A 12,865-nucleotide genomic window follows, 5' to 3' on the forward strand; every position below is an offset into this window, starting at 1 on the left:
GTCTTATTTGGCCCTACTTCTAAAATACACCAAAATAGTCATATTGCCCTCAAAATTGTCAGGTTAGGACTGTGGTCACGGTAGAGTTCTTCTAGAAAAACTGAAATCAGATGAGGTGTTTATTAATTAAAATTTAAACAATTACACAGCTACAAGGTTTTTTCTTTGGTTGGTTGTTTTGCCACTTTATAGCAAAAGCCCAGAAAAAAAGATGACAGATTAAATCTACCTTACTGCTCTCCTCCAGCAGAGATCTAGTGCCCATGAACAAAAGGCAGTTAAGGTCAAATTAACAAAGTTATTAATATGTATTGTAGTCCACAGAGCTAGCTTTTTGCATTTTATTTTACTTAGCAGTAAAAACAAGGAAACTACAGGCCTGTATCCTGTAAGGCATCAGCTTAAGCAGTTAGCATAAGGCTTTGAGGCCCGTGAACTTTGGCATAGAATAAATGGCCCAACAGTCACCCTGAGTTTTGGGCAAGTGGGTATAATGTGCTTAAGGGAGGAGTTTGTACAAAATAATACCAGGTAACTGGAGAAACACTGAACTGATACTAGTTTAAAATATTTTAGGATAAAATGTTAGCAAATGCTTAACCGCAAACTTGCCTTGGCAACAAATTGATGTATATGGTAATAACCTAAAATCATTAATATACTAACCAATAGGATAAAAGCACCATAGAATATCAGGGTTGGAAGGATCCTCAGCAGGTCACCTAGTCCAACCCCCTGCTCAAAGCAGGACCAATCCCCAATTTTTGCCCTAGATCCCTAAATGGCCCCCTCAAGGATTGAACTCACAACACTGGGTTTAGCAAGCCAATGCTCAAACCACTAAGATATCCCTCCCCTAACTTTATGGTGGACAAGGAGGGTTGGGCCTTTCAATGAATATTCATGACAACCTCTAGGCCCTATAATAAGGCCGAGCACCATGTAAGAAGGGTCAATCGATCTTAATCTGGATCTGGACCATCAGACTTGTTTGGCATGCCAGAAAAAGGGCTGCAAATTTGCCTCTTACCATCAGATCCCCAAGAAGGGGTGTGAATATGTGAGCATACGCAAGGAATGGGGTACAAGAGATAAAAATATAACAGTAATGCAAAGTTAACGTTAAGGGGTTTGCAGCTTTTCTGTCTTTACTATCTTAATAAAAGTGGTTAAAGCTTTGCTTTACCCTCACTGCAAGTGTCTTCATTGGGCACACCAGGGTTCCCAATCAGATACTGAACTTGATAACCTTGATTCTGTTGTGCCTGATTCTGAGACTAGAACACTACAATCCCTCAACTCTTCAAATCAGTATTAATTGGAATTCAATACTAATCAGTGGCCTCAAAAAAAAATCAGGGAACAGTATTTAATAAAGTCACTGGGGAACATCAGCTTCAGTGATCACAGTCAGAACATTTAAGGACTGCTGGAGACCTGAATTTTCATTTTAAAAACATGAAATGCAGCAGATAAAACATTATAACCCTATCATTCTCCATTCAAATCCCTCTTTGAGAAGCACTGCTTCAGCCAGACCTATGCAGAGAAGAGCCACGACACTGATTAAAGGATTAGAAAACAAACTCAAAGAGCTCAATATTCTTAGGGTTACCATATGCCTGGGTTTTCCCAGACAACGCTTTTTTTGGTCCTCCGATCTCCGTCTGGGCGGATTTTTAAAATATGAACAAATGTCTGATTTCTCTTTGCTCATCCTTTTTCCAACACTGATTCTGCTGAAACTACAATTCCAAACATGCCCTATGAGTGGCATTCACGTTTACTTGTTTGCCACCCTTACTTATGGACTGCTGCTGGCAGTGGCACTGCCTTCAGAGCTGGACAGCTGGAGAGCAGCAGCTGCTGCTGGCTAGCCACCCAGCTCTGAAAGCAGCGCAGAAGTCAGGGTGGCATGGTATTGACTGTTGAGTCACTAAAAGGGATCCTGTTTGTGCAGTACCACTTCAGAAATAGATCCTGTAATGACTTTCATGGCTACCTGATGAGCAATCAACCACTGCTGAGAAAGATACACTCCACAGAGAAACATGCATGGCACAACAGGAAGAAGCACTGTAGGAAAGGACTGATTGCATGTAAAAAGGTTTATTTACATTTGATTTACATTTATTTTTGAGGCCATTACACTTATTTATAAAATGTTAAATATTCAAAGAAGAAAGAAAGTGTACAGTAGAAAACTGTACCCTCCTGTGACTCTCTGTACCTCAGGGGAACACCCTGCACCCCCATATTCATCCTCATAATATGATTGATGGTATCCAATCAAAGTTGTGGTATCCAATGCAAAGTTGGTCATGTTGGGTGTCTTTAGAAGGCTCATGATGCACTGAGCATTGTTGTTATAGTAATGTTATAGGTTGTAATTTCATGTATATAGTTATGAGGCTGAAAATGTGTCCTCATGGCTTAAAACAAGCCCAGGCAAAAACTCTCCAGGAAAGAGGCCCAGGCCAAACTTTTCAAGAGCAGAGGGGCAGTTCACATCTCTTCAGGGCATGTATGGGACAAACCCAGCCTGCCTCACAGGAACAAAGGACACTGGCCTAGGTAGCAACTGTTAGACTCTCCAGTGAGTCACCCCCCTTCCCTTGGTCAGTTTGGGACTATGATGAGGTAATGCTCACCTGACTCTGAAAGGGCGGAGAGGGGGAAAAGCCAAGAGGGAAGAAAGACCATGATAAAAGAGGAGAGATGTTTGCCATGCGCTCTCTTCCACCTCCTTCTACAGACACCATCACCAAGCGACTGAAGCACTGATCAAAGGGGAGAACCTGGATGAAGGGCAACCAGCCAGCCTGTGGTGAGAAGCACTAAGGGCTTGGCTACACTTGCAGATGTAGAGCACTGAAAGTTAAACCAGCCTTCAGAGACCACAGCAGGGAAAATGCTGCCATGTGTTTACACTGTCAACTGCAAGCGCAGTGGTGTGGCCACATTAGCAGCTCTTGCAAAGCCACAAAGAGCAGTACATTATGGTAGCTAACCCAGTGTGCAAGTGGCTGCAGCGTGCTTTTCAAATTGAGGGGGTGGAATGTGACAGGGAGTGTGTTGTGTGTATGTGGGGGGAGAGAGAGTGTGTTTTGGGGGGCTGAGAGCATGTCATCATGCTGTCTTGTAACTTCAGAGAGCAGCAGACAGCCCCCCCGCACACACACTCACAACAGCAGCATTCTACACTAATGGTTTGCTTTATCCCAGAGCAGATAAGCATGCTGGCTGTCAGAAACGAAGCTTTGAAAGGAGATATCTGCATGCCTGCAGCCAATTTCAAAACAATGAGAAGAGTGGCCACCTGATTTCAGGGGATTATGGGACGTTTCCAGAGGCCAATCACAGTGCAATAATGCAACACGTTGTCCACACTGAAGCTGAGGCGTTTCAGCCGGGGCGCAGCAAGCTTTATGCTTCTTGTGGAGGTGGATTACCAGGAGCACTCCAGTTGCAGAGTCCAGGCGCTCTACATGACTTGCCAGTGTGGACACCTCAGGAGTTAGGGCGCCTGGGGCTTCTTTAATGCACTCTAACTTGCAAGTGTAGCCAAGCCCTCAGTTTGTAAGGGCACTGAAAGTGTTAAGATCATCTTATAATGCATTTTGCTTTTATTTCATTTGACCAAATCTGACTTGTCATGTTTTGACTTATAATCACTTAAAATCTATCTTTTGTAGTTATTACATTTGTTTGTTTATTCTGCCTGAAGCAATGTATTTGTTTTGAAGCATGTCAGAGACTCACCTTGGGATAACAAATCTGGTACATATCAATTTCTTTGTTAAATTGACAAACTCTATAAGCTTGTAGCATCCAGCAGGCATAACTGGACACTGCAAGACAGAGGTTCCTAAGATTGTGTCTGGGACCAGAAATATTGGCTAGTATCATTCAGTTGCACAATCCGACCAACAGCTGGCCAAAAGCGCTCCATCACATAGCTGGGAGCAGCTTATGCGCTAGTGGCTGTGTTTGAACAGCCTGAGAATAGGGGTTCTCACAGTAGAGCAGGGTAAGGCTGGCTCCCAGAGTCGAGGATTGGAGTGACCTAGAAGATCACCGGTCCAGATAACACAAGGGGAACATGACACCTCCCCTTCCCTTCTCCCACCTCTCCCTACCCACAGCAGTGTTCTCTATTTGGGAACTTCAAATATGGTAACCCTAAATATACTTAGATTAACAAAGAAAAGTTAGGGGGTGAGTTGATTAGTGTCTATAAGTATCTACATGGGGAAGAAATATTTCATATTAGGCTCTTCAATCTAGCAGACAAAGGTATAACATGATCCAATGAATGGAAGTGTAAACTAGACAAATTCAGACCGAAAAGAAGGCATACATTTTTAATGGTGAGAGTAATTAACCATTGCAACAATTTAGCAAAGGTCATGGTGGATTCTCCAATCACTGACATTTTAAAATCAGGATTAGATTTTTCTTCTAAAAGATATGCTCTAGGAATTATTTTGGGGAAATTCTATGGCTTGTGTTACACAGGAAGTCAGACTAAATGACCACAACGGTCTTGGAGTCTATGAATCTATTAATTCTAAACCACGTACATAGTAATTCTGTTACAAGAAAATTAAACAAATAACTGCCTCACCTGGGAATTTTAATATTTAGGTCATCTGGCAGCTTACCTATGATCTGTTTTTTAACTTAAGTTCCAAGATTTTTTGAAGGGGGGCCCATGTTTTCCTCTACTTTACAGCACCAGAAAACTGATACCAACAACAACTGGAATCTATCTTTTGTCTTTAAAATGTCTGTTTCCGCAGAAGAAAAAACCTCATTCGCCTCATAAGAAATTAAAGATCACACTGTCTATTCACTAGGACAATCTTGTGCGTGACCACAGTGTTGTTGCCAAACTGCCAAGGATACAACTTGACAGCACTCACATTTCCAAGTGAAATTAGTAAGAGCTAATGATGCTTAAGAACCAATGAAAACCACACTTAGGTTCCTCCAGTAGTTAGAGCAGAATACATTTCTGCCTCTCCTTACATTCAAAATGTACCACACAAGCTGCTGACTATATTATAATAGTATAATGGTATACTTTGAAATACACAAAGCACCCAATTCCACATGCACTAGCTAAGAGGGGTGGCCTGTTGATTTCGTGGCAAAGCTACATCAAACATCAGAGTTTGCAATCAGAGAACGGTTCCTCACTCCCTGCAAGGTGGGAATTGAAAGCATGGAAGCTGAAGCAAACTCACCCGAGAATGTGCAAGAAGTATCTTGTGGTTCACAAAGGACTCCCTCTGAGTAATGTTCAGATAAAAATTAACTAACTCTGAAAGAAGCCAGATCCAGTCATCTTTGGTCGGGAGAATTTTCTCCACAATAGGAGTTTGAGAATACTATAAAAAGTTGATTTGTTACCTGCATAGTTGTATAAAAACACAGGCATAATTTTTCTTCTAATCTAAACCAGCCTAATACATAAAGTTATACTGAGCATTACAGTAAGCCTAAGAAACATATCAGTCAAAAGGATATTGAAAACAAACCTACAGAATGCATTATAAATTATTTTAGTCTTTAAAACAAGTCTGATGCTCAGGGGAATAAAACAAAATTGCAGTTCAGCAACAGAACAAAACCAGAAATCTATGTGATTAAAGACTCCTAGTCCCTAGTTCAATACAGTAATCCAAACCTACCAGGCATAGTGTCAACAAATGTTTCTAACACGTTCTCAATTGAATTGGGCAGCAAAGAACTTGGTTAGAATATCGATAACCCCAAGATGTTATTGGCTTGGCTGTGGACCTTGGCATATCTAGATGGGATCATTTTCAATTCTCATTCTTATACAAGAGATCTAGAGAATTAGGCTGTTTCACTTAGAAGTCTTCATTGTTTGTTGCTCCATCGGCTTTTGTTCTGTCACTCTGTCTACTCACTTACTTGAAGGGCACTGGATGAAAGAATGAGGTAGTTTTGGGCTGCAGTGCTATCAGTACATGAATGGTTCAGTGAAGGAAGCAGGCAGCTGCCTAGATGCAGTGTCTGTGCAGTCTCAGTGTCTCTGCTAAGAGAATGGTTTGGAATAGGGAAAGATGGTCATGGTTTACTCCTGATAAGGGAGATTATGCAGTGTAGTGAAGCAACCAGAGAATATGATAGTACCTTTCCCCACTACTAAGACAGTGCTATTTATTTTTTTGCCAAACAGGCAAGTTTTCCAAAAGGCAGAAATGGGAGTTAGGTGCTTAACTGCCATCTGTGTCATTTGAAAACCTCTCCAGAATTTTTCAGTCAAGGGGTACTTTCAAATCCTCAAATTTTATTTATTTATTTGGACTTGCAGGTGGCAGAGTGCTTAATACAATTGTTTTCTCTCAAAACAGGAATCTTCTATAAGGTTACTACTCAACAATTTGTATCACCATTTTGTACAGTTTATATAGGTTATAACCCTCCATATGTTGGGAAGGGTAAATTATTTCTTTTTTTAGAAAAGTAAACTACTTCAATAATTAACTTCAAGGTTACATAAAAGTCAGCTTTGTGAAATTGAAAATATACATCCTAGTCTCCTACTTGCCTTGCTTGAAGGCTGGTAGGATTTGGATTCTTTTGTTAATTGATGTAATATTTTGAGACTTTCATACCCTGACCTGAAACAATGAGTTCTCTTGCAAAGACAGTATATATTACATATGATTATGGTGCACTAAAAGTGTGAGGGATGGAAACCAAGCAAGAAAAATATCAAGTAAATTCTGAACTACAGAGCCTTGAAAAGACACTTTATCAATAATTCTTCAAAAAATAAGTTCAATACCTCATCAGTTAAGCGCTGATTTGTACTTTAACCGTATTTATTATATTTATAAAACTTCAAGAGATGGGTTTATGTCATTCTCGTAGGTTTTATGACATGCCTAAAAAATGAATGTTGTGAACAGAATATAAATTAATTCTTCTTTTAAAGGAACTTTGGCTTGTAAAAGTAGTTAACTACACATTAAATGAAGTAATCCTAAGGGAACCAGGGTTTGAAATCAGTAATGTTATTTTTTCACGTTTAAAAAGCAAATTTGTTTTAAAAGAGTTTGATCTTAACTAATATTGAATACAAATTGTAAAAATAAAAATTTTAGAAGAAAAGCAATTGTATACTGCATATACTCAGCCTAACCTGCAATTCATTTTTTAAAAAAAATATTCTGACAGAATTATAATGGAGCAAACATGTGGTCTGAGGGACACAGAACTGTTTAATACCTAAAAAAAATGAATCAAAAAAGTAATTTTCTCCAAATATGATATTACTGTTTACATTTCAGTCAGCCTGGATAGTGAAACCAGATATTTCACAGTATGTTTGCTTTCTGACTTTATGCTACATACTCAATAGAGGAATGTTTAAATTCTAAGAAAGTTATTAAGTTACCATTTTTAAATAAAATTTGAAGTTGAGTCTAAAAATACATGACTGATGAATTTCCTGTTTTAATTTTTTTTTAAGTTTAAAAATTGTTGAAACATCCCATTTCACCATTTTTTAAACAAATATTTTTCTTTTTCAGTTTGAACAACTTTTTGTTGGAAAATAAGGTTAATTTATCATGAAATCTAATAGTGAAAAATCAAAACTAACAGTTTCAGTTGACCTGATCCAAAAATTTTCAGATTTTTGGTTAGTTAAAATTTGAAATTTTGGTTTTTAATCCCAATTTGGGACGGAGAAATTTTTCAAAATGACAAAATTCTCATGAGACAAGATACATGTTTCCTGCCCAGCTCTAATCAGAAATTTCCACTTCTCACCTACCGTGATAACACAATGTGACAGTCATGTGCTCTATACTTTCAGGAATTGTTCCAAATAGGCGGACGATCCATTTCTGGCAAATCTTAATCTTGTTTCATGAACCAGTCTTTCCATTGTCTCAGCAATTTCTCTGCACAACAGCTAGCTTCCCAAAGCTAGAATGGTTGACTTTATTTTTGATAAAACAAATACTTGGAATGGAAGTAACTGGACATGAGTTTTCAAGCAAAAAGCCTCTGGGGAATGAGGGATTGGAATAAATCCACAAGAGCAATGATCTGTGGACAAAAATACATGGTGGAATCATTTCCTCCTCCCAGCAGTGCTGTCAGATTGCTTTTATTATGTTCAGCATCACCCATACAAGGTTCCAGGACTTTCTTCAAGTCTTTGTGATTATATGTAACCAGAATAAGTATATGCACAGATCTTCCATGCATACTTAGCCTTTCACCATGTTTTCCGCAGCCAATAGACCCTTGATCAAAGAGTACTGTTGTGCACAATGCAGAGGTTGTGCATCACTACTCTGTTGCAAAACAAAAAAAGGTAAGGAAAGTAAAGCAAGCAGAAGAAAGCACCAGAACAGGAAAACAGGAGAGACAATCATTACCAAAAACAAAAAAAAATCCTCACACACGCACACTCCACTGAAGGAGACAGACAATAAAAAGTTATTGAAACTGAGTTACTGGAATTTAGAGCTAATGTGCTCTTTGATAACTTAACAGACCAATATACAATACAAACATTAATCCTTGCTAACTAATTTAAACTGAGAGAGAGATTTTAGCAGTTTCCAGTACACCCCAGACATTTCCTTGACACAAGGATGTGCACCTAACACAACTTTCCTTAAATCCTGGAGCAGTGGTTCTCAACCCACAGCCCGCTTGCAGCCCAATCAGCACACAGCTGTGGCCCATGTGACATCCTCAGGGTCATACATGTAGTATATATATATTGTGTGAATGCGGCCCACAACACAGAGAGCTGCATATGCAGCCCACAATGGTAAATAGGTTGAGAACCACTGTCCTGGAGAAACCATTAACTCCAGTCATTCACCTTGGAAGAATCCTGTGTCATTTGCCATATCCTATGATGTTTCTTTTGCATCATGTGTCCCCTACATAAAATGCAATAGATCATATTCCTTAGCAAATAATAAAGGATCTGAGTGGCCTATGAAAAAAGTAATTTTCTTTTCTAGAACTGCTCATGAAGCAGAGCATGCTTCAGCTAAGCTTTCTAAGTGTGGAGTGACACAGTTTATTCTGCCAAACATATAGTCATAGATGCAGGTGTCTGCAACAAAATATTAGGAAAAGGCCATCCAACCAATTATACCTACCTTTTTAGTTTGTAGGTATATCATGTAGTATGTCCCATTGCATTCTCTAGCTGTACATGAGAGCATTACAATCAGCTGCAGTATGCCTATGTCGTTTGAGAATTCACTTATGAGGCTTCTATTTGACTGTAACACTCTCATCAATTTGATGTAACAAACTCATCAGATAGTACAAAAATTATACTCTCAAACCATTTTTACAATCTACAAAATACCCAACAGTGCTTCTTGCTAAAATCAGATTTCAAATGTCTGTCACTGACGCTTCTGCAATGCTCTGTCATGTTTCTGTGAATGCTCGACTGCTGAAGTGAAGCACTCACTGAATCAAAACCTACTTCTTCAGTTCTTTCTATAACATCACAGAGACCAGCAGCAGCAAACAGGCTTCCTGTAACTGATGCAGGTGATGTGAAAGGAGCCTATGCATAGTATTACATTCTAAGTTGCATCTGGGTTTTTCCAATTGTGTCTTATGCTTTGGCATAACTCCCTGCTCAAACATGGTACATTGTAGAATTTTTACACCATGGCACGAGACATTAATTGCAACTCTATTTTTAACATTAGCACCCTAGATAATGCCCAAAATGAAGAAAAAATACTTGATATATATGCAAAAGGTATTTACCTGATAATTACTCTTTTTCGGCCCCATATCTACAAGTCAACCATAAATGGATTGAATCCTTCTCTGATCAGCTACAGGAAAAGTCCAATCAATCAACAAAGCATCATGGGATAGAATTCCCCGCTCTTCCTCTTCATGCCCAAGTGAGTGCATCCCAAGCTGTAAAATTGAATTATGCGAATATGCATATTAACCAAATGATTCTTCCCTCTGAAATTTTCTAAAGTCGTAATTGTGTTTTAGTTATTAATATGCTTATTCGTATAATTTAGCTTTCCAGCTCTGAAAGGAGGAAAAATCAGAGTATCTTCTATCATGATCTTTGTTCAACAGATCAGATTAGTCCTATATTTGAGTGAGAAAGGATGCCATTTGACTATGGTGACAGAAACCTAGTCTTCACACCCTTTTTGATAACTTGAAGGGAGAGTAGAAAATAATCTTGCCATTGCAGCCTGAAGAGACAAAATTCACTTGTACATCTTTACATCTCTCAATGGAAGGCTAGTCGAGATCATGGACTATTTCTCTTAAAACACTTTGAACATTTATTAATTTTTAATGTTTAAGCTATTCTGCTATGCCAGTTGATAGATTACATTTAAGTCTGTGACAGTGCAACTTTGCTGCTTTGGATCAGAATCTATATTCTTTTCAAGCTAAGCTAGCTCCTTCCCCTCCCTAACTCTGCATCCCAATGCACAGCTATAATACTTCTATTAGTAAGATGAAGAGTAATAATGCACTTTTGTTGCACATTTCATGTGAGAATTTAATTGTTTACAAACACCCAAACCTCCTAAGCACCTCAGTGAGATAAGTGAGGTATTATTATGCAGATAAAATTGTACAAAACTATGTAGCCAGCAATTTTTTCCATTCAGTTATGGCAATGTCTCACAAAAAGCTGAAGTTCACTTCATTCAGTGAGAATGAAGAAGCCCTTAGTCTTTAGCACAACAAAACCATATTTCTTCTACTTTAAGTAGGAGAGTTACTTTCTATATCATGTTATTTACAGCTATAATAAGCACTACATTAATAATTATGAATGCCTATTTCATACATCTGAACTAGTCACAGTAATTGATCAAGCATATATAATATAATTACTGTAACTGCTTTAGTCTACTTAGACAATTTTTCACAACTTTTTAAATTTAATTTGCTCTTTTTTGTTGTTTTCTTTTTCAGTTCTCATTACTGTTTTCCAAAATTATTCTCAGGACCTCTGCACAGAATGTATTGTGAAAATTAAACACCAATTCAAAAACAAAGTTTCATTTCAACTGCATGGCTGGGTTGAAAAGATCAATAAAAGTTATATACACTTATCAACTTGGCTTGCACCTCTGAAGACTTTAGTCACAAATTAAAAGGAATGTATTAGTCTCCACCCAGTCTCAAAGAATTTGTTCACATCAGGAAACTCATCAAGCAATCTTGTTACAATTTAATATGACTGACAATCTCTGCTCAGGAAACAACCAATATTGGAATAGCAGACGTGTTGAAAGTTAAGATCAAAAGCATTATACAAAGAATTACAAAATCTTACTTTCTACCAACTCATGTTATGCTGGCTCTAAACAATGCTATTCGTTCCTCACTTACAAGAGCTGGTATTTGTGACACACACATTATACAACATTTAGTGAATAAGAGTTCACCAAATTCAATTTATAAAGTAAAATGTTAAGCTTTCGGACATTACCAGTTTTAGGTGTTCTTTTCTCCTTTTGCCAAAAGAGGAACTTGAAGACCCAGGTTCTGATTCTTGACCTCCTGTTTTAACATCCTCCTCCTCCTCCTCCTCTTCATCGTCTTCATCAAAGCACCATTCAGGTAGCTCAGGTGGTGGCGGTGCATCATCTACATCTCCATAACGACGGAATAGTTCTTTCAAATAGTCCCCTTTATAGATACCTGGTGGTCTGGCTTGGGCAAAAGTAGCCACTGCTGCTTCAATACTGGCAAACAGAAATTGAGAGTTGTTTATTTTTGAATGTTAACAAGACATGTCTAATAAATTAATAACGTTCTGTGTGACTTTCAGTTTCCCCTAAAAATTCAAAAAATAAATCACTTCATTGTCAAGAATTCAGAAACTCTTGAGATACTTACAAAAGGAAAGCTTATTTACCTTGTATAGTAACTGGAGTTCGTCAAGATGTGTGTCCCTATGGGTACTCCATTTCAGGATGTGTGCACGCTCATGCACTCTTGATTAGAGATTTTCATCAGCAGCACCTGCATCCTAGAGATCCTTTTACTACTCCGGTGCAAGGATATTGGGGAAGGGGGAGATGGACCCCCCACTGCTCCAGTTCCTTCTCAGTCATGAAATCTAGTGAGAAGATTGGAAAGCAGAGGGGAAGAAGGATGTGTACTGGAGCACCTATAGGGACACACATCTTGAAGAACTCCAGTTACTGTACAAGGTACATAACTTCTCCTTATTTGAGTAGCATCCCTACAGCTGCTCCCCTTCAGAAGATTCTTGAGTAGTATGGAGAAGAGTGCCAAGGAGACAGGTTCACTACAGACCATAGAACAGCATCACTGAAAGCCACATCGGCTCTGGAAGCAGACATGAGTACTGGGAAAGCATGTGCATCAAAGATCAGGTGGCTGACCTGAAGATGTCTGAGATAGGCATGTTTTTCAGTAGCGCCACAAAGGTAGATTGAGCCCTGGTGGAATGAGCCACCATCATAGGAAGGGGATGAACCCCTGAGGCTTCATAACAGATTAAGGTGCATCTTGCAACCCATCAGGACAGCCTCCAGGTGGAGATCAGATGTCTTTTTCTTAGTTCTGTGACAGAGATGGAGAGCCTAGGAGAAGCCCTAAAGGGTTTAGTCTGGTCAAGATAAAAAGCAAGAGCTCTTCTTATATCCAGTGTATGTAGTCTCATTTCTTCACTCAGAAAGCAAGGCTTGGGGTAAAACACCAGTAGGTGAATCTCCTAATTAATGTGGAACTCTGAATAAACTTTACAGAGGAAGCGCAGGTGTGGATATAGTGTCATCTTGTCATGATCGAACGCTGAGTACAGTTGGTC

At 38.8% G+C, this 12,865-nt stretch overlaps 1 protein-coding gene across 4 annotated transcripts in view; it reads right to left on the reverse strand.

The window, feature by feature from the left end:
• Window positions 1–12,865, reverse strand: part of RNGTT (RNA guanylyltransferase and 5'-phosphatase) — a 449,575-nt gene that overhangs the window by 385,237 nt on the left and 51,473 nt on the right. For all 4 annotated transcript variants that reach the window (XM_037894454.2, XM_037894456.2, XM_043542650.1 and 1 more), the window contains exon 6: window positions 11,516–11,771. In XM_037894454.2, the coding sequence (XP_037750382.2) occupies window positions 11,516–11,771 (256 nt within the window). The remainder of the gene's footprint in view (window positions 1–11,515; window positions 11,772–12,865) is intronic.

This window comes from Chelonia mydas, chromosome 3 (genome assembly GCF_015237465.2).
Source record: "Chelonia mydas isolate rCheMyd1 chromosome 3, rCheMyd1.pri.v2, whole genome shotgun sequence".
NCBI lineage: Eukaryota > Metazoa > Chordata > Testudines > Cheloniidae > Chelonia > Chelonia mydas.